This window comes from Strongylocentrotus purpuratus, unplaced genomic scaffold, assembly GCF_000002235.5.
Source record: "Strongylocentrotus purpuratus isolate Spur 01 unplaced genomic scaffold, Spur_5.0 spur5_scaffold_6, whole genome shotgun sequence".
NCBI classification, from domain to species: Eukaryota; Metazoa; Echinodermata; class Echinoidea; order Camarodonta; family Strongylocentrotidae; genus Strongylocentrotus; species Strongylocentrotus purpuratus.
Window position 1 is genome coordinate 5636013 of NW_022145612.1, and position 22134 is coordinate 5658146.

Genomic DNA, 22134 nt, shown 5'->3' on the forward strand with positions numbered 1-22134 from the left:
CGATAGGGGTAATTTCAGTACCAGACGCCAGAATATCTTAAATTTGTCTCCAGTGGGTTATTCATGTATAACATTAATGAGTCACACTTATGAGCTCTGATATATTAATAGCTGTGGATGATGGAGTCAGCATATATTTAAGAGATTTGATGATATTTCATATTGTCTGGTTTTGTACCTTTTTTCTAAAAACTTCTGAAGTATAATGGTCTTCTTAGCCAGATGGAAGAATAACAAATGATGATAATGATAACCAAAGACAACAATTGTAAAACTCAACAATTTTTTCATCTTTCTACTCTTGCCTCTATCTCTTTCTCCCCCTCTGTCTGTTTCTCTGTCTGTCTTCCGCTCTTTTCTGTTTTTCTTTCATTCCATTTTCTTCCTCTCCTTTCTGCCTCTCTCCCTCTTTCTCTCATCTATCTCCTAACTCTCTGCTTCTCCTTTCTTCCATCTTTGCTTCCTCTGTCCCTTTCTCCATGCAGCCATGCAACGGAAGTGATGGATACCAATGGATGGAAAACAATGGTGCACAGTCATCCGGGGCTGGTGGCCGATGCTTTCCGGGCGCTGGCCACCTCACAAAGTCCTCCTTTCATGGGGCTACCTCGGAAGAGACTCAAGCAGAATTGAAAGCATACCCATGCGAAATAGACACTCAATGTGACATAGACTTTTGTGACGCTGTGGTATTTACTCCCTGTGAATAGGATCGTGTTCATTTTTTGGATATGTAGATACAGGAGAAGATGGATGTATGGAGCTTTGTTTGCGGTGATGTAAGGAAAGGACTTCCAGTGGATTGAATCCAACAGGTGCGTGGGATCATGGAAGTGAAAGACAACTTAAGAAGCTGCCAGGTGATGGTGGGGACTTGTGATATTGCTCACTACCAAATGATGTATTCTGCGAGGATAGCTGAAGATTACTCCAAGGCAAGGAGGCCATGCATTACTGGCGACACCCTGACCCATGGAATGATCAATAAGTACTCTTCAGTAATAGATTGCCAAACATGTACAATATCAGCGGATGTTTTAATGCCTATCTATGCCAATTGGACTTCAGATATGCAACAGTGAAAGAATATTCCAGTGACGCAAGGTGCATCTCTCCCCTCCAGCATCTTATCTTACATCACTTATCCCAACCGAAGCAAATATGATCAGATGACAAAATGACACTTCTATTTTGAAGCGATTATGCAAATCCTTTTACTTGAACTAAAAATCTCTTTCTTGAATGGCTTTTTAAAACAGTGTTTCCATATGATTTTACAAAATTATTGATTTAGGACAGGTAGATGTGGAATTGAATGCATCCAGTAATGATTACACCCATCATTAATTACCTCCCGGGTGATTGGTCACTTTTTACATTCACATTTGGCTAAAGATAAGAACAGCATGGGTGCGTTGTATGTTAACACTTTCATAGGCACTTTGAGGTAACATCATTATTTCATGAATTCTTTTTATGGCATATAATATGCCAGAGTTCATTACCGTGGATGTGCAGTGCGTCCTGTTATTTGGCCTTCCATTTTGATAGTCTAATCTCTAGATTCCTTTTTAATTTCCTCTTCAATTTTATGCAGGCTTGAATGCTTGAAGAACACATTCATATCAGGGTAATCCTTTTCCGTTAGGTTTTGTGAAGTTACGTGCTACCATAAGCAGAGCTATTGTTTCAAAATGTACAATGTTACATAACACAGGACAGATATTTCTCGATCCTAAATCGTGCTAGAAAAACAAAAGATGAAAAATAGAGTCAGATTGTTTCATAGCCTTGTGCTTCACTTATTGAAACGTGCCAACATTACAGTGACCTATCACATAATCAGACAGTTAATTCTATTTTGTTTATAGGCAATATGATGAGGTTGTCCTTGATTTTATTTCTTTATAGTCTTTGTGAAAGTGATTTTACATAAACCTCCAAATGGAAAAAAACAACAAATTAATTGGTGTAATCATCTATCGCGCACGATTATGCTCTCTTGAGAAATCATCGGGAGGTCTCCGATTATTTATTGAAAAGGAATATTCTTAGCCTCTAACAATCTAATTATATATTAAATTACCTGTGTTCTCATGGACAAATATAAGTATGATAATTATATCTGTTGAGAGCCAGAAGGGTGTTAACTCATAATAATTTCCATGAAATTCAACGCCTGTCTGGCCCTCAACAGACATTTCAATCAAGCTGTGATACATGGTATATTGTATTCGTTTGTTTGCAGCATTGATAGGCTGTTGCCTGTTGGTGGTAATGTTTTGGTTGGGACAGTCTCTATGGAGTCTGTGTACTAACCATAACAGCTGTTCCCTTATTCTCTCTTTCTTTCTTCATAAATGATTACCCATGTCATTTTGCTCATCAATTTTAAATTGAAAATGACTCGCTTGGTGCTAGAGCTGAAAACTGAAACACTTCTGGATATTTTTGTTCATTGTAAATTTTACATGGGAAACAATTTGTTGATACATTTTTTCTGTTTGCTAGTTTATGATAAAGGATGTGTTATTTACAATATCAGATTTAACAGTAAATGACATTACTTTGAAGGCTAGTTTTCAATTATATTTGTTCTCTTTTCTGCATTGTGTGTTGTAGAAGAATGCACCTGTGCCTGGCATTATTCACTACAGGTGTTCTTCCATCATTTTTGGAGCAAATTTTGGAAGGCAATACAATGATATTTTAAGAATTGCAATACTGTTCAGAAACACTCAAAGTAGATCTTAAATCAGAAGTTTTAATATCATTATTCATTTTTCTTCTTCTTTTGAGTTGCCAAAATATCAGAAATATTAGGGGGGATCTTGCCTTTATAGACAAAGGTAATTTGGCTTTGGTGTGGAAGCGTGGTGCACCCCTTACAACTTATGTTTTATTGAGTACTGTAAATTAATAAGATTCCATCCGGCTGTTTTGTTTCTTTTTAATTTTAAATCAAAAAAGGTCAAACCAATTATTTAATATTCCTTTGTCAATTTATCTATTTATTATTGTAAGGCCCCTTTTAATCCACTAGTGTGTAAGAATGATGTTAATATCCTGGTTGACATTTTCTCTTTGATCTGCTACATGTATTTTTCTGTTTAGTACATGGAGACTTCACTTTATACTATGTAGCAAGTTTTCTGCTTCGAGCCAAAAGGAAGTTAGCTGATATAGTTTAACTGAGAGTTAACGCCCTTCTGGCTCTCAGCAGAGGGAGCATTAAAAGTATTACATTCATGTGTATTGTAGTCTATCCTGTAACCTCATCAATGCCACTAATGCATTCCTGCCATCTTTTTACTGTGTGCCCAGCAGAAGGACATTAGCAGCCCGAGTCATTTACTAACCATCAGGACGTGTATGTGACTAGATTTTGCGGAGAAAGTGGCTTTGGATGAAATTCTCCATATTTTTTTAAAAGCGATAAACAAATTGAAGGACCTTTTGATATCTGCAAAACAAACATTGGGGTATTTCAGAGAACAAACTATGTTGTTTGCTGACTTAAGATTCATGTACATATGATACTTTCTGAAGTTTGTACCAAAATCATCAGTGAAATGCAGTAAATAGGGATCTTTTACCGAGAATCCTTTATAACATTTTGAAATATGGGTAGCATAACAATTTTTTTTAATACTAGGAGGGAATGTTCGAAATCTTGGAACAGTTGTGTATAGCACCTTGGGATTGTAAGGTAAATTCCATACTCTGGTAACCACTAGGGAATGACCAGCCAATGACCAGCCAATGCCTTTCTGCCGGGCACACAAGATATTTCAATTTTCCTGTCTTCTAGTTCTATGTGTGCCAAACATCATTACAAAATTAAAAGCATGAGATGTAGTTATCCAAAATGGAAGCCTCTAGTTGGGGCATATTGCCCATGAGTGTGGCCCACAAGACCCATGGGACCGATAGCTCACAAGACCGATCAGCAATGGCCATCAAGACCGGTCGCCCATAAGATCAAGGCCGAGCTGGACAGCCCACTAGATCAACAACCCATGAGACCAACATTGTTGTGGCCCTCTTTTTCTTAGGGTGAGACCAACATTGTTGGTCATATGGGCTGTTTGGTTACTTGGTTACTTGGTCTGTTGGTCAAGTGGCATGTCTCGATTGTGCTAGTGTATATCATGAAAACATGTACGAGGAGTGGTAAGCTTTTAGTGCTTGTAATCCTCATCTATTATGACAGTCTGTGTAGAGTAATACTACTAGAGAGAGAGAGAGAGAGAGAACGAGAGAGAGAGAGAGAGAGAGAGAGAGAGATACCAAATCTGTCAAGTGAATCTGAGCATATTGTACAGGATTTGGTGTATGTTTATATCACATTTGTACTGAAATTTATGATTCTGAATTTAAATATCTGTTTTAAAATCAACTTCTGCTTTATGTAATAATTCTGTCTGAATATTTTTGTGTTTCCCAAATTGCACTAAGCATAATAACAATATGTGTTAATATACATTACAAAATGGACAACCCTCATTAATGTAACTGTCGTAAATTGAATGCCAAATAATGATAAATTTGAGCTACAGTTTGAGGTAACTATAGAATATTGTATGATGGGTCCTTGTTTATTAGTCTAACAGGGTTTTGTTTGCTCATCTGATGCTTGCCTGTCATGCTTCACAAAATGTATCTGTAATCAAAGATTTCTCTTAATCATTATGTACAATGGATTGAGTAATTTTCCAGTTTCATAATATAACAAAATATATAGTAGTTTAATATATAGGGAAATTTGTCCTTGTAATTCTCCTGAAATAGGTATATACCGTAGTCAGTTCACTGGCATTGCTTTTGGATGGAACAATATTGCATCCAATTTTTATATATATTGAGACTTTATACCTCAGTCACACAAAGTGATTTTAGACCGACTCCAAACCGACCAATTCTTGGCCATAAACGTAATGTAATATTTTCGTTTGGTCTGGTGTCAGTCTTGTCAGTGTGACTAAGGTATTATACAACACAGTTTGGAGTGTGAAGATTATGGGGTGAGGAAAGGCCTGCATTCATAATGTCACACAATGTTTGTGACATGAGGATTCTTTTTTAAACACTTTTTGTAGATATATGAAAAGCTATTTATTTGATACTAGAGAGAGCCTTGTTCAATACTTTTCTGGTTTCATATACTTGTATGTGTTAATCAAAATCAGTTAAACCTTCCATGTTATAGATGGTGCAAAATATTCAACAAATCAGAATGATTTGCAAAAGATGAGTTACCTAAAATACCAACTTTCATATTTCAGTTTTTATTTTTCAGGGGAACTTGGATGGTATATTTCTTTCTGTTGCCGCCGTTCATTATTTTGCCATTCATTAAAGTGTGTTTTAATACTATGTCATCGGAAGTCTCTTGCATGAAAGTTGCTTTCAAACACAACTCTCAAATATTTAATCAGGATCCCAAATATGCGACCCTGATTGATTGAGAATACGATCCATTTAATTTTGTAGTTGCAACAAATTACAACTTTTCTTGCAAGAAGCCCTTTGTTTTCTGTAAAGTGTAAGCCTCAGTCCCATTAGGATGTGTGATGCCCTGTAGCTGATTTGTCTGTTGCAGAGATCTCTTTTATCAGATTGTACCAATAATATGATAATGTGAGAGATGCAACTAGTCACGAGTTGCCCAGTGACAGTGTTGTTCCATCTCTAAAATCGGTACACTGTGTGCCCTTGGTCTATCAGTTGGTCATGGCAAATTTACAACCTGTCACTTTTAAGTCACAAAATTGGTTGCAGCTCATCTTGTAATCTGTTTCATGATCGTTCTTAGATAGTTCCATGACCAGCCTTGGTTACAATACTGAAGTGGGATCACACATAGCTAGGAGAGTAGAGATAGTTGCATCACTGGAAGACATGCCAACATAGCAGGGGACCATTTGAATCACCATGTATGAGTACTTGTGTCACAACTATTTTTCTCAATATGCTATAGCCACAGATAGTCACAGATCTTTATGGGACTGGAGCGCTACTGTAATAGCATTATATTATGACTATATAATTTTGTTGCTGAAATTATTTAAGGAATGGAATTGTCAAGCGTCGTCGGTTGGACACTCAAATGCGCATTTTGTATGATATTAAAGTAAAGTACATGTACATGTATGTAGAATACCATGGATTTAAAATTGTGAGTGTCATTTTTTGTGAAATGCATTTTAGATGGTCACTATAGTTGAGAAAGAAAGAAAGGGAGGAGAATGAGAGAGGAGGAAGGAGGGAAAGACTGGAGGTGAGAATAGGGGATGCAGACAGAGAGGGATGGGGAGGGAGAAAAGAGAGAGAGAGAGGGGGGGGGGGGAGGAAGGAGGGAAAGATGGGAGGTGTGATCAGGGGTTGCAGACGGATGCATGGGGAGGGAGAAAGGGAGAGGAATGAGAGAAGAGAAAAGGAAGGAATTGGGGTTGCTGAGAGGGAGGGGGAGGCAGGGGCAAGATAAAGCGGAGAGAGGATAGGGAGGGAGAGACGGGTAGAGAAATTGACAGGAGAGTGAAAAATGGATTTAAAGATGGGGGGGGGGGGGAGGAGGAGAGAGATGAATCGGGAGGGGAAACTCTGTAAGGGAGAGAGGAGGGGAAATGATATAGAAACAGATATGATTTCGAGAGGATTGTGTGGCGGTACGAAAATATATTTCTATCTGCACAAATCTTGTAAATGTGCGACAAAAAAAAATGGAAGGCCTACTTCAAATCGAATTTTAGATTAACTTAACAGCAAATTGCAATGAAAACATTGGGGGATTAAGGAGGGAAAAAACATCTTCGCAATCTTTTTGATATACAATGGATATAACTTAACTGAACCGCTCCTCCAAAATCCCGAATTTGGCCCGTTCTTTAATCAAATTCTAGTCTGGCGCGGCTCATAAGATGCGATGCGTACTGCGTTAAGGTAGAGCACAATTCGCGCATCTCTTTGACGCGCTCCCTCTGAATAAACCATTTCCTTCATAAAGTACATGTGGCTGTTATTGGTTTGTCAAAATATCAAAATTATGTCTGCAATGCCGCTAGGTTATTTCTACGTTTTGTTTCTTTTATCAGAAGAGATGGGCACCGGTAAGTAAAAATCGCCGAATAAAGTAATGGCATCGAACACAAGTATTCTTGTAGGTGAAATCTGTAAGATTTGGTTTTAAAGAAGGTAAGGTAAAAGTATAAAGAATAGACAGTGATCCTATATAATTATCTACGAACAGACTAATTCTCTAGCTCTAAAGCAATTTTCTTTGAAATTGTCTAGTCTGTGATAAAGATTTGACATAATTGATTAAACAGGAGAAACAAAAACAGAGGATAACTAAGGAAGATTATACTGACGTCGGCCTGAAGTGTAATATATTAAATTTTAACCTCTTAGAAGAAAAGTATAAGAACAAGAAAATATTTTTTTAAATAGACTCTATCTTTTTAAAACCATTTATCCTCTGATGGGGCAAAGATAAAAAAATATCTCTCTTAAAAAAAAAATCTAGTAACGAAATTCAGAAACAGCTAAAGAAAAAAAATCAATATCATACAAGTGCTTCAACCAAAAGAATATTTTCAATTTAGATTTCTATACTCGGTACGTTAACGAATTATAAATTCTATGGTTATCTTGGATCTTGGATTGGATTCCTCCGGAACATTCCACTAGGGAATTTTAACTGGAGGTATGGCTTTGAGTTATATCATCCATATCCAAGAACTAGATAGTTTATTCCTCAGCACTACATCCTGACTTATGGATCCTGCTGAGTATCGTCGTAGAAGTAGAAGTATCCAATTCACCTCTCATTTTTTAAATTTTTTTCATTCATGCATGACTTGATGTCCCGTTTCAGTTCTCCTGATAGAAGGCCATGTCACCGATTCGAAGTCACCAGCACGCATCCCCGAAGGCTCTACAACATCTCCATCTTCGCTGAATATGGAAGAACAAATAGAAGCCCCATCGAGTAATAGAACCACGAGTGTTCCTGTAATTGCCAACAAGACATGGACGAAACATGGAATTAGCAGCAGGGAGACGAGTGATGACATTGCGATTCCAAATCACCACGCCCAGGCAGGGTCTCTTGCTATTTATGTAAGAAGGGAGATCTTTCCTTTGAATTACAATTGTACAAAGTGTGACCCAAAGTGATGTTGGACCTTGGTAGAAATATTAAAAAGTCTATTCTCATCTCCTTCCCTTTTCCCCTCCCCTTTTTGTTTTCATCATTCCTTATTTTTTTGTGTAGGGGGGGGGGGGCGGTGGTGATTGCCCCCCGGCTTTCCTTTTTAAAGAGAGGACTCGCTCTCTATCTAAGAAGGGATGTTTTCTTTTTAATTTAATAGATAATTTAGGTCCTAAAGCGGCGATGGTTGGCCTTAACATCAATTGAATGCCCACTTCTTCCACTTATCCCTTCTCGTTTTTCATTGTTCATAGTCCCGGCTGCCCTCATTTTCCTTCTACTTTATATGCTTACTATGGGCGATATTTCCCCAATTTACTGAAGAAAATTGGTCAATTATTTCTCTATTTTTTGTTTCTTCATGCCATTTTAATAGCCCATTTTTCCTTTTTAAAGAAGTGTTATATACCTATAGGTCGAGGCAACTTATAATTTTTCTTTCCTTTTATCAAACTGGAATAGAATCAACATCTCCTGCTAAAAGAAGGACAATGGTGATTTTAAGAATCATTGACATTTCATAATTTGGCTGATGATAACCATATTCTTGGAACTTTTTTTTCTTCCACTCGATGACTTTGTTTTTCGAAGTTCCTCTTGAAATAAGAAATTATGTATCACACCGTTTTTCAAATCTAAAAATATCATACTGTGTCCATCAAGGAAATCTATTGCTACCACGGCTTTTACAAGGGACAAAATTACAATATCATTTTGAATGCAACACGTACCCTTGATATTTTAAATGAACATGTAGCATTTTGAGTGTCCTGATGGTTTAAGTAAATCATGTGATTGGAATTAAAGTTTGGTTTACTGTTGTCGTTGTTATTAGTGTTATTATTATTGTTGTTGTTGTTATTATTGTTATCATTATTATTATCATTAATATTATCATTATCATTATTATTAGTAGTAGTAATAGATTATGATGATACTGATAATGGTTGATGATGATGATGCCTTAATATTTCTTTTAACTCCTCAGAGTATACCCGAGCCGCCTGTCAAGACAAAAGAACCTTCAAAATACTGGGATCCAACGGTGTTTTACTGCACCATGCTCATCGTATCCTGGACAATTGTTACCGTCTGTTTGGTGAGGAACTGCCTATGCCCTGCTCTGAAAGAGGACTGGAAAAATTTCTGTGTTTGCTGCTAAATAACATCAGCAGCAGACCCAGGATTTTTGACAAGGGGTGGGAGTCTGAATTCTCTAACAAGGCACCTGCCCCGTCCCCCATTTTTTGTTGGGGGGGGGGGTCTCAAATTTTTGCTGGGGCACAATTTGTTCGGGGTACCATGAATGGGAATACTGTGATCTATCATAAAGAGGATTCATCAGGAAGGTGGAGAAGAAGAAGAAGAAGAAGAAGAAGAAGAAGAAGAAGAAGAAGAAGAAGAAGAAGAAGAAGAAGAAGAAGAAGAAGAAGAAGAAGAATGAGAAGAAGGAGAAGGAGGAGGAGGAGGAGTAGGAGGAGGAGGAGTAGGAGATGATTAATGGGCAAGAATATAATAAATCTCTCAGAATAAGTAAAGCTAATAAATTAATATTTGGCTTAAAGTCTTCTTTTCCGCCTGTATCAAGATCTTAGAGGGATTAGAATTTAGAGAAGAAAAAAGGAAAGCCAGCAAGAGAAAAAATAATAATGACACAAAATACAATCTTCCTTTTGAAGGATCATAACCTTAAACTTTATTATTCATAAAAAAAACAAAAAACACTGCTGTTGAGTGTAGTGAACAGCAAGCCTCATGCATAACAGTGATACTGGCATAGCATTAAACATTACTTGGTACCATAGAAAAGTAACAAATACATGTATAGTGAAAAACATACATAGTAGTACATTCTTATTGATTACTGAACAGACATGAAAAGTAGTTAGTTACAGTGCTTAAATGGCCTTGTAATGAAACTAAAACTATTATCACCAATTGTTAGAATATTGTTACTCTTGTAAATTAGTTTAAACTTTTTTCTACAACCCTCTCTATATTCACCTAGAAACCTGTATGTTGTATTTATTGAAATTTGTTCTCTCCTCTTTCTTCAATCAGAACCTCAATGATTTGTTAGTAGATATAAAAGACATATATACAAATGTATTTGTCAGAATTATCAAGATACTGTAAAATGATTTGCTGGCAAGTTAGTTACAATATCACTTTAAAATGTATATATCAATCATATGTATGTAGCTTATATGACAACAAATGGCTTATATAATGTGAAATTAAATTAGTGGAGTTTAATAAATGGAATTAGTAATACAAATAAGGAGAAAAGTACATTACAAATAGTAAAGTACAATGTCAAATAATGAACAACTCTTCTTGTTTGTAAATCATTTCAACATCCTTCCGATCTTTACCAATTACAAAGTATGGAAAGAAAATTGACTTTTCAGCTTCTGTATAACTACAGATACTGCTGGCAGTTTGAGAGATTATTATTTTATTTATAGACTACATGAAGGTTCATAACTTGCATATTGAACATAGATGTATATGCCTTGGATCATAGCTAGTGGAAGAGGAACAACAAGGTACTTACTGTCTTGTCAAATAACCCTGTCTTTTTCTTTTTTCAACTTTGAATAGTTAACAGACATAATATTATTTCACTGATCTTAACGTAACAAACATGATTTCTCCTGAGATGGTGTCTTTGATGACATTTTCAAAAATAAATTCTCTAAATATTAAAACAACTACAACCAGTACTATACTTTCTACACTCTGCCTAAGAATGGAAGGTTCTATACCTATGTGTGCAAGTGCTATGCCTATCCTAATGGCCCAATTCATTAATGTGTTTTACAACTAACCATGCTTTAAACCCCCATTAGCATATTACATCCATGTCCTAATGTCTAATGGGCAGGCGCTAACACAATTATACATGCTTATATATGTTACTTAAGTTCACATTTGAGGTGAAAAGGATGGTTTAGACCATGGGTTCAATAGATTAAACTTCCTAAAGGCTTGATCACACATGCAGTGGTGAACTGAGACTTTGTGTGTTTGTGTGTGTGTGTGTGTGTGTGCTGTTGTGTACTAAATGATTGGCATGCAAGGATGAAAAAAGTACCTGTATGCAACAAAGGTCCTACACAATTTCACTGTGTGTTTCAAGATTAAACAAAATATGGAGTGCAATACGTTTTCAAAGAGCATGCTTTAGACAAACAAACCTCGGTAGTCAGTATAATTATGTGAAAAAAGTAAAAACCTTCGTGGTTTTGGCCAAAGTATACAAGAGCTATGCCTTTAGAATACCGGTAAGTAGCACATATTCTGTCCAACTTGACTCGAGCTGTGACAGTTTGAGTGACACATAACATATCCATGTGAGATACAATCTGTATTGCAACAATTTATTTATCATCATACTCAGAAAAAATGAAGAAAAATATAATCTTATACATAGATGATGAAATCCCAATGTTTTTACCGTTTTGGCATCTTTGTATTGCACACTTTCAAGTCTTATGCATATATACATCTAAGACACAACCAAAAATCATACATTTATCAAAGAATCTTGTTGACAGATGGTAAGAAATAACCAGCAGACATATGAACATGAACAAATAATACATTGCTTCTATGAAATGAGTTATGGTTTTAGTGAACAAAAAAAAATCCTTATAACGAATGGCAACTTGGTGCAACAAAGGACTTGCAGATATTCACTGAGCTCTGTGTTATAAGATACAGAAATGTGAAACATATTACACTTTACATCATCACTACAAAAATGCTACAGTTTTGCTGCTCATATCTGAACGAGCCTTAAGGCCTTAAAATTACATAGATATAACAATTCAAATTTTAGTAATCATTATCATTGGTTTCTTGATCAATTCCTGATAGCACAATGATTTCAAATGTTTCATTCCTCATGCAGCACCTGAACGACACAGCAATGTTTTTAAAACGCAAGAGTCAAAACATGCTGATAAAATGAATGAAAGATAAATACAGGAAAAAAAGCTACCGGTGCTCATCTTTGGTAGACAGCAAATTAGTTTACCTGTTAGTTATTAAAGATAATGCTCTGGTTCTGAATGCATGAATAACATTGATATAATACTGGAAAGACTGGAATCTCTCATTCCTAAAGGCTTTCCACAGGAACCACTTAGTTCCTGCTCATGTTGCTCCACACTTGTATGTATCAAAAGTCACATGTACCACATATTTTGATGATCTGTCCATGACTTTATTTGTATTTTTCTAAAAGCCCACATCATTGCCATTGCTCCACTCCATCAACGCCTGAGCTCATAGCCCAGCAAGACAACAGAGATTTGTTCAAGTTCACACACACATAGCTGTCTATTGGTTGTACACATAGTTTCTATGCTCACACATAGATGGGAATTTAGATTTTAGCCAGGATCTTAATCATGTTTCAATTCTAATTTGAAAACTTCATAACAGATTTGAAGTGGTCGTACCTTCCTATTACTGAACTAAAATCAAAGAAATCTTAAAAATTTGTTTTGGTAGCTTACCAATACTATACATGAGCTTTATGAGTTTGGCACATAATGTGTTGTTCATTTTAGTCTTTACTACATAGAAATTCTCTATATATAAATGTCATATGAATTGCATGCATGAAAGAAATCTTAATTACCAGTAAAGTCACCACAACATAAGTCCAACTCAGGAGGGTAAGGATGAGGGCAGATTGATAGGAACAGAAAGTAAGGTGCTATAAAGAAATCATTAATTTATAAAAGTATATCAGAAAAGTCAAGACCATGGTCCAGATTCAATTCTATCAGCAGGTGAATGAAAAAGACCTTTATATGCAATCCATTCACAGCAAATTTTCCAGAGGTTCAACTTTCAAGACGGCTCATACCGGTAGTCAAAGAAAACTACCTAGTTTTCTCAATTGAATTTCAAATGTGATAAATGTTACTCATAAATTGTAACTGATCACTTATTGACTTCCGACTGGGGTTTAAAAGTAGTCCTTGAGTGGTAATCTTTGTTAAAAGTTACATCATGAATCTAACAAATTAAACAAGTTTAATTTTCTCATTAATCCCTTCACGATACCATAATGAATAAGTGAATAATGAAAAGTACAACCTATTTATCCAAAATGGATTTACAGTTTTACTACAAGTTTAAGTTCAGCCCATCTACATAACATAATAATTGAATTGAAAAATCATTTAAGTGATAGAACTGTAACTACTTCCGAAACTAAAAACTAAAATACATATATCTGTCATCGGTGGAACATGTAAGTGTTATCTGTTTCCCAGCATAAGCTTTGGTTTGTTCTATCATAGTCGAAATAACAGTAGAAAGAGCAGAGTAGTGGCTAACTTTGTTCAGACATTTCATCTACATCATGACCTTGCATAGTTGCCTGACTCTGGTGGACCATCTCCCTCTGATGTTGCTGCAGCACTGGGCATAGCACTGGGCATAGCAGACGAAGCCTCTGTGTCAGTTGTTACTTTGGGCGTCTCCCTCTCTTTGTCTTTCTTTGATTTGGCAAACCCGTAAAGTCTCAGCTGCTTTCCAATATTTGTATCCTTTTATTTTTGGAGGAAGGGGTAAAAGGAAACATTATCATAAGTGAGTATATAAGAAAGCTATCTGTATTTAACAAAAAGTAGAAAATTGTCAATTTGAACTAACCCTGCATAGTGATGAAAAGATTCACAAACAATTTTCATGTGTTTTAAAGGAAAACACAAGAATTCTCGAAAATTACTAACCAAACAATATACATCTATGATTTTACAACCAATAGACAGTAAGTTGATGAGTTTTGATAACTGTATGCACAAAAGATATATTGTTTATTGCAAAGTGAATAAATAGGATATTTCTATCCATATAATCTTAACGCTCTTAAATTTCACTTTGCCTAAAATCATTGTTTGTCACAGGGCTAGTCCAATATGTTTTTCACTTGATGCCCCATATGTTACTAAGTTCTGCAAAGTTTTGAACATAAATAGATATCAAATATATCATTTTACTTCATACTCTATTTACTGAATGCAATAACCAGATATACAAAAATCTGAGATGTGGTTCACAACACATGGGGAAAAAATAGCTTGGACTTGCCGTACAATTAGTCATTTTGCTGGTAATGTTGCAAATATGAAAATCAAATATGTAACAACTTAAGAATAGAGAATATCTTACATATTACCACCCCAAAAAGAAAGAAAGAAAAATAAGGAATACTGAATATTATCCAATGCGAATGAGGTAAACTTACCGTGCTTCCAGTAGTATCAAAGAGTTCGATGCATGGTATCGTACCAATATCTGTACTCTGATAGTCCATTATTTTGGCCTGTAGGGGTTTCCATTTGGCAACATGAGTTAACTGCTCAAAGTAATCTATAGCCTCCTCAGTCCATTGATCACCAACTATTCAAACAGAAATGACATGAAAGAAACAATAAACAAAGACTCATGAAGAGAGTAAATGAAGTAACTGAAAATTTCTACTTTTGAAACTGCTTTTGAAATATACCAATTATCCTGACTTTGGGGTCTGCATTTAGCAAGTGCAAACATCAAAATATGAATAATTTAATACTTTTTTGAGCAAATGTGTAACAATGCAGCCCATCAAGGAAACATAGATCAGGAGAGGCAATCATATTCAGAGTGAATTCACCAACCCATACATACATTTTTGCAATACTCAGCACATAGTACATTTGTAATTTTAACAGTACAGTGTAGATTCAAACTTTCCATACTTCTGCACTTCCCTGATTGTACTATTTATTTTTGTCAGTCTTTTAAACGTTCACTCGATCACACTTGGAACCTATACAGTGAAAATGTATTAGCAAGTTTGAATTCCTTTCAAGAATGCTTGAATTTCACTGGAAAGCCTTTATGACATAATCTCCTTCTCTATAAGATATACATATTTGCAGGATTCAGTTCACTCTGGAACATATGACACTACATACTTAGTACTTACCAGCTGGAAATGAATTAGCAAGTGAGAATTCCACAGCTTGGAAAGGTAGAACGAGAAAATCATCTCTGCCAACAAGAAGAAGAAGAAAACATATTACAAGGTTTGAGTGATAACAATATTGACAATATTTATAAAGCGCACACATCAACATTTAGAGATGCTTAAGAAATAATGACACAACCTTCTTGAGAAATAAAACTAAAGAAACTTATGAAGTAATTAAAATGGACAACATACTCATTTACATGAAATTAGTTAGGAACTCATAGAAGAAGTATTACTTATCTGTGAATAATCCCTAATTTCATGTCAAACAGCTTTAAAAATTCAGAGCACTTTCTGCTTTTGATGAAAAGTAATTTATCACTTTGATCTTTTCAAATGGGAATGCTTCTGCATACCCTCATTATGAGTGTTCTAGGTGGATATTTCCTTTTCTTGCCTTTACATGATTTGAGTAGACTGGGGGAATGTCCTTGGGGCTTTGTTTTGGGAGGACTCGGGGCATCTAATCTCTTGAAATGATGCATTGATATATCTTTACTACCCAGGTTGGTATCTATTTCCGAAGTCTCTCATACTAAGTAGGAGTATTACTTGTGAATGATCCAATGTAAACATTTAAACTCATCAATGCAGATTCAGAAGGGCATTGATTAACACCAATTTACAAGGACTTAACATCCTTCTGGCTCTGTACGGAAGAAGTAGAGAATGTGATAGCGACTTTCCACATCTAGTGACCGCTCTATCAAACAGTACCTCAAGGTGCAAACAGAAGACTTTGGAGTTGCTTCAGAATCTCCATAGTCAACAAAGTAAAGATCCAACATGTCATCGTCAAGGAAACCAAGGATGCGAGTACGATACCACATCTGATCATGAGAGAAGGGAGCAGCCACGATCTCACCTATCTGCAAACTGTCAGGCTCGTAAGCCTGTCAAAAGAGAATTGTTCATAGATCAGGCGTGGTTAGAACAAGCAATTATTATTCATGTTTTGGCATCACCTGTGCTTGGGAGGGACAAAGTGAACTTAATCATTGTGACACTATGGCCTCTGTTCTCATTATAACTGATTGAAATGTGCAGGTACACCACCAACTTCTTTCCTCATTTGTCAATTATAACACATTTTTACCATAGTTGTTTGGCAAATATATTTTATTTCCACAGAATATTTAAATGTTCAGGGTCAGTTTAGTTTGAATCTGTGAGATCATCACCAGAATGCAAGATTACCCTTAAATCCTCCTTCTCTTCCATTTACCTTTTGATTATCTGGGTTGTTGTAGAACTCTGACATGTTCATCAGCATCAGGTCTAGATCCTGCGCCTTACTGTTGACTATCTGTAACCAGAAGTGACCTGGGTGTTCTACAGCTGACACATAGACCGTGAAGAAATCTCTGTTTCTTGGTGGCTCTGCAGTGGACATGGACTCTATCTGCCATTCTCCTTCTTCTTCTGTAACAATGCAATATACACAAACAACGTCAAATGTCTTAAGTAAAACATAAAATATGAAAGCATTACCAAATGAAAGATGATATCAGCTGCTGAGAGCCAGAAGGCTTACTACTCCTATACTGTTAAGAGTGTAAAGAGCCCTTCTTGTTGTCAACAGGTGACTTTAATACTCTCGTGAGTATTAGTATAAATTACACAAGTTGTATATACAATAACACCTCATAGTCAAAGATATACTAACCTGTCTGTCTGCTAGACGATAATGTATCTAAAACATATCAAAAGTCTTCTAGCAGATTGATGATTGATAATGGTTATGGTTGGTAAATTTGAACCATATTAACACAAAGTTTATATCACAAAATCTACCCCAAAGATACAAGATAAACTGTTGGCACTCCGTGGGTTATCATGTTAAATTATGTAGGTTTTTCTTTCTCATGCTTCAAATTTACTTGTAGTTATTCTTGTCAATTTGAATAAAAGTGAACAAACTAAGTTGCAGTGTTTAAAGGGTAAATTCTTATGGAGTCATACTGACACAGAGAGCAAAGAGCACCAATACTACAAGAAAACTTGGAACAACTTATTGTAATTGATTAATTTTCAAGAATGGGTATCACATACAACTGAAATTGCAATCAAATTCCACAGCAATCAAACACAAAAATCATTCAAATTTAACTATAACACAATTCAGATGGTATTCAAGCTCAATGCTTATGAATAGTACCAGTATGCAGGTTGAGGTACTCCAATTTTTTTAAGGAAATGCAAAGAAAAGCAAACACACTTTATCATAGCCCTTTTATCACAGAGCTTCAATACATCATTTTTGGAAATTCATCTGTATTTTTAATTTCAGTCTCACTCTCCAATTCAATTTCTTTTTGTATATCTACCTGGAGCAGGGTTGAGAGTAAGCTTTGGTTGGGGTGATACACTCCTGGCTGATTTCCCTGTAGGTCTCTCTTTCCTATTAGCAGCTGCCTCAGCTAATCTTTGATTGTAATCCTCCATTTCATTTATTTCGTCTATTATCATGTTCTGGGTAAAAGATCAAAAAGGTAATGTGACATCATCAATCGAGTATTCAAAACAAGGTCATCCTACAGTCATCATCATAAATTAAAACCGTCCAACATAAATTCTTAGCATTCTCTCGGCCTGACTACAAGAAACCTCATAAAGTCTGAAGTACGCTGATATCCTGATGAAATGCATGTTACACTTTTTTTGCAGTGTAATGAGACGATATGTATTTAAGAGGAATATTAGTTATCTTAAAAGTGTGTTATTTTCTTGATATAGCGCTCAGGCGTCTGGGGTTACCAACATGGACTAAGAATGTTAAAATTGTCACGGTTATGCCTGACAAAGTGAGTGTACATCAATGAAAATTGATATTTTTAGGGTCAGAGTTAATTAAAAAGAACAAAAATATTATCTACTATCTATTATTTGTGTATATATATATTGTTGGGAAGTGGGCGGGGGGGGGGGGGGGGGGGCAATGTGCACCTGGCTCCTATTAGTATCAAGCCCTGGATACAGTATAATACGTGAACAAAATAAAGTTAATATGTCCCTGGAAATGTCATATTTAGGCAGAATGGAGGGTAATGGCAGTAACAGCATATTTTGAGAAGTAGCATACCACTAGTTGAAATACAAAATTTAACAAAATGACTGTAGAAATTCCAACTCACCTCAGCGGTGTCCACTTGTTGGATAGATCCTCTGATGGTGCAAAGTCTTTTGGTATCATCCCCATCCACTATATCCCTATCAATCTTCACTCTGGCCATACTAGTGTTCTGTATCATTCTGATGTTTGTTCCCTGACGTCCTGCAAGCAGACATAAAGTGACAAACGTTCAAAGATTTAAACACAAAGTACTGCTTAGAGAATAGAGACACGTTGCTACAAGAATGAACCGAATACTGAGATCGAGCAACAATATCAAAAATGAAATTAAAAAAACATAGCTATGAAAGCAGAACAGAACTCATTTCATTTTCTGCATGCTTTGGTCCTTTTTGTTCCTGTTTATATTGTCTGACTTTGGTTTTCGGCCTTTTTTGGGTGGTTCAATCTGATGAGTGCAAAACAAAGAGCTTCAGTATGTCTCTTTGTCCAATATTGCAGACAGTTTCCTTTAAATATTGCATTTCTCCATTTTGATTCTAACTCTTTCTGCAGCCTCTTACTCACCAATGATTCTTCCTACAGCTTGCTGAGGAAGCATGAGAGTCTTTGTGATGATTTCAGGTTGCTCTGACAAGAAATCCAGGATGAGTCTCTCAGCCAGGAAGATGCTATCCCGGTTACCTTGGATACGGAGGAGTCTGTCGGACTTATCCTCTCTCTTGGTTTCATCAGAGAACCTGACATTAGCTCCACTCTCAGACTGGATCTGTAATTATTTCAACATGACTTAAAGGATGATTGTCCATTTTTGTTTGACATGCTGGAAATCACATATCCTTTAAAGATAAAGACCAGTTATGGTCATGCGATTGCATTGTGAAAGAAACGCTGTGGAATCGATCAGAAAAGGTGGATCATCTAGCATATAAGTATTGGTGTGTACTGCAAGGTTCTGGAATCATCAAAATGATAAGAAATTTGGCTCAGTTTTGGTAAAGTTACAAGCACTGTACACAGAAAGATGTATATGGGACTGCGCGTCATGTGCGCGACACGTGTGTTATATCTATCAGGTCCAAATAGATGTATGGTCACATATTAGACAAAACATATTCTTTCACATGATTGGTAATAAGAGCTCCCATTTCATTTTTTGAGAGGGGGGCGTTTCCAAAACTGGTCTTTATCTTTAAACCGTTTCCCCAAAAGAGCTCAACACAAATGATATACCCAGGGTATCATACTTTAGGGGGACATTGTGGTTCCCTGTCAAGAATTAGAAAGTATGAGGGACTCTAAAGTGAAATGAGGAGGACCTTATGTATTACACCCTACTGGTGTTGCAATGTATCGAACCTAAATAAATGCTATTTGTTTTCTTTGATTTCCCTTCATTGGAAAAAGAGAATACACAAAATATAAATAAATGTATGGGGGTCTTCAATAACAAAAGTTTAAGGCTTCCTTTTTAATGTCAGTATAGCATATATTGCATGGATAAAATCAATATAGGAAATAACTGCTTTACCCCATTTGCATAACTCTCTGGAATGACTACACTTGCTCAGCTTCCTTTGTTCCTACTGTTCTTGACAGATCACCAATCCAAAATCGACGCTCACAAAATTAAACCAAATTTCTATCCCATTGAGTAACTCAGTAGTTTATTTACTAGTACTTACAATTATGGGATGCCAGAGGCAGGTTGGCTAATTGATATTTTAGAAGAATGTATTAAGTTTAATCAGAAAACAATTCATGCACCATATCAGTATGACTTATAGTAAAGCAATTATCAAATGCTAGAGGTGAATACTGACCCTCTTGATGTTGATGCCTTCTCTCCCAATGAGAGGTCCAACCTTGTTGTGTGGGATGCTCATCTCAAGAGTCTGTCTTTGCACAGTGGCCACGTGCTTGGATGGAGCAGGTGCATCATCTAAAAAGAGCAAAAGTGAAGTATGTTTGTACCACAAATCACACACATTGAATTAATCATCATGTTCAATTGTAAATAAGTACAGTTGGATGTATTTTATGAAGTGTAAAAGCAGAATGCTCTAATCTTACTCTTTCTTACTTGGATCTTTCATCAATTTTGTAATGACTTAATGTTTATATTAAAATAGAAAATATCAATGATTTTACAATTTGTTAGAATTTTACCAATCCCATTTCCTTCAAGTTGTTCACATAACATAGACAGGGGAATGATATTCTACCAAATAAACAAGTACAAAATGGTACAGAACACAGCATAAGAGCAACATGTATTCATTCAATTATTCAATTTGCTTGCACTTTGGTATAACATTGACAAGAGATTGGACCATAATTAGCTGTGATTTTTTATTAGAACAGCTAAAAAATAAATGATAACATAATATTATTCTTCACAATAGGGTAGTATGGGGAGACAAGCAGACTGCAAAGCATAATTAAACAGCAAGTGTCTGATTTTTTAAAACTTCAACAAGATCGTATCTGAAGACAATACAGCTTTCTCTCGTACTTACAATCATCCCTCTTCTTGAACAAGAGATAGATGAGAACCATAGAAGCAGGCAACGCAATGGCCAGGGCCACTTTTTGTCTGGTTGATAATTCTGAAATCATTCTTAATCTTGATAGGTCTTCTGCTATTTTTTTCTGTAGTTTATAGTCTGAAAGAAAAATAAAAATGAAAGCAGAGAATAAAATTGAACTATTAGTATTCTGTATTGAGCAGTAGAGGTGCACTGACAAACAAAATTGGATATTTCTTCCCTATAATTTTAAAGACTAGTCTCTGTTGACCGACTTTTTTCAAGATTTTTGGTAGTATATTTATTCCTTTACTTACATGTCCTGCAAAGGGATAACCTCAGCTCATTATGAAAATGTGATGAATTACACTATTTAACCATCTCCTGTAACTTAAATTAATGTCTAGACCCCTACTTTCTTTTTTATAACTTTTTGTTATTTGTAATCCACCCGCAAAAGAAATGGGCTGCCTACCTCAGAGGGGTAACAATTTGGTGGAAATTAAGTTGTTTCTTTTGTCCTAACGTAAGCCAAATCTCCAATATGGGAGACAGACTCTCTCAACAAGTGGGAGAGAGAGTCTCCAAATATGGCCATCCATCCACCAATTATGCCGTTGGCCTGCTTGCATGCAACTTGTTTGTACCAGTGACTAGATCTAGAAATCTACTGTTGTCAAGTTATTAAATTAAAACAGAAGGTAGACTCTAGATCTAACAATAACATTAAAAATCAATAAAGCGAGGAATGTTAAATCATAATTCCCGGTGCAATAGATAAAGTGACTTTATTAAAATATTATTAACGATGATATTTAGATCTAGGCCTAATCGTTTTAACTCGACACATGCCCATGCCGCGGCAAGGGGCACATGCACAAGATCAAGACCAAGAAGAGTACGAAATGTAACGTAAAAGACATGGCTAACGGGGCGCTAGAAAGAAGGCCCCCGCAAGGTTCGGGCCACACGATAGTGGAGTTGCGCTGTAAAGCAGCTGTAGCATGTAGCTTGAGATCACAACCTCGATATATAATAAAAATTGGTTCAATCAAGACCATTCATTTGCATCATAGAACCATAAATTACACACTCATTCCATTGCCATTCATAGTAATATTAAATTTCATTTACAAAGCAAGAGTGCTTACATTTACAATTATTTCGTTGACATCTGCTTATCTTTTCCGTCCCTTGATCCCTGCCTCGGTGTCAACCGATAGAGGGCTTCCATAATAATCCTGTTCAAGTTGTGGCGGATTGGGGGAGGAGGCTTACAAAA

General features: G+C 36.0%; 2 protein-coding genes and 1 long non-coding RNA gene across 3 annotated transcripts in view; 2 read left to right on the plus strand and 1 right to left on the minus strand.

The window, feature by feature from the left end:
- LOC580554 (speckle-type POZ protein) overlaps positions 1-6169 on the plus strand; it is a 28954-nt gene extending 22785 nt beyond the window's left edge. Inside the window, exon 9 of the mRNA XM_011673572.2 lies at positions 486-6169. Coding sequence (XP_011671874.2) covers positions 486-633 — 148 coding nt within the window. The 3' untranslated portion in view covers positions 634-6169. The remainder of the gene's footprint in view (positions 1-485) is intronic.
- A 1053-nt stretch (positions 6170-7222) lies between these two features.
- Positions 7223-9607, plus strand: LOC115919493. Its single transcript, XR_004061877.1, has 3 exons — positions 7223-7383; positions 7877-8121; positions 9201-9607. It is a non-coding gene; the product is annotated as an uncharacterized LOC115919493 (long non-coding RNA).
- Positions 9608-9879: 272 nt separating this feature from the next.
- LOC580618 (tudor and KH domain-containing protein) lies at positions 9880-22080 on the minus strand. Its single transcript, XM_780666.4, has 11 exons — positions 22004-22080; positions 20844-20990; positions 20148-20266; positions 18892-19093; positions 18386-18525; positions 17579-17723; positions 16477-16673; positions 15969-16144; positions 15207-15271; positions 14484-14638; positions 9880-13782 (listed from the first exon to the last, which is right to left on the minus strand). Exons 2-11 carry the CDS (start codon positions 20941-20943, stop codon positions 13594-13596), a joined length of 1488 nt encoding a protein of 495 aa, XP_785759.2. The 5' UTR covers positions 20944-20990; positions 22004-22080; the 3' UTR covers positions 9880-13593.
- Between the last annotated feature and the right edge of the window lie 54 nt (positions 22081-22134).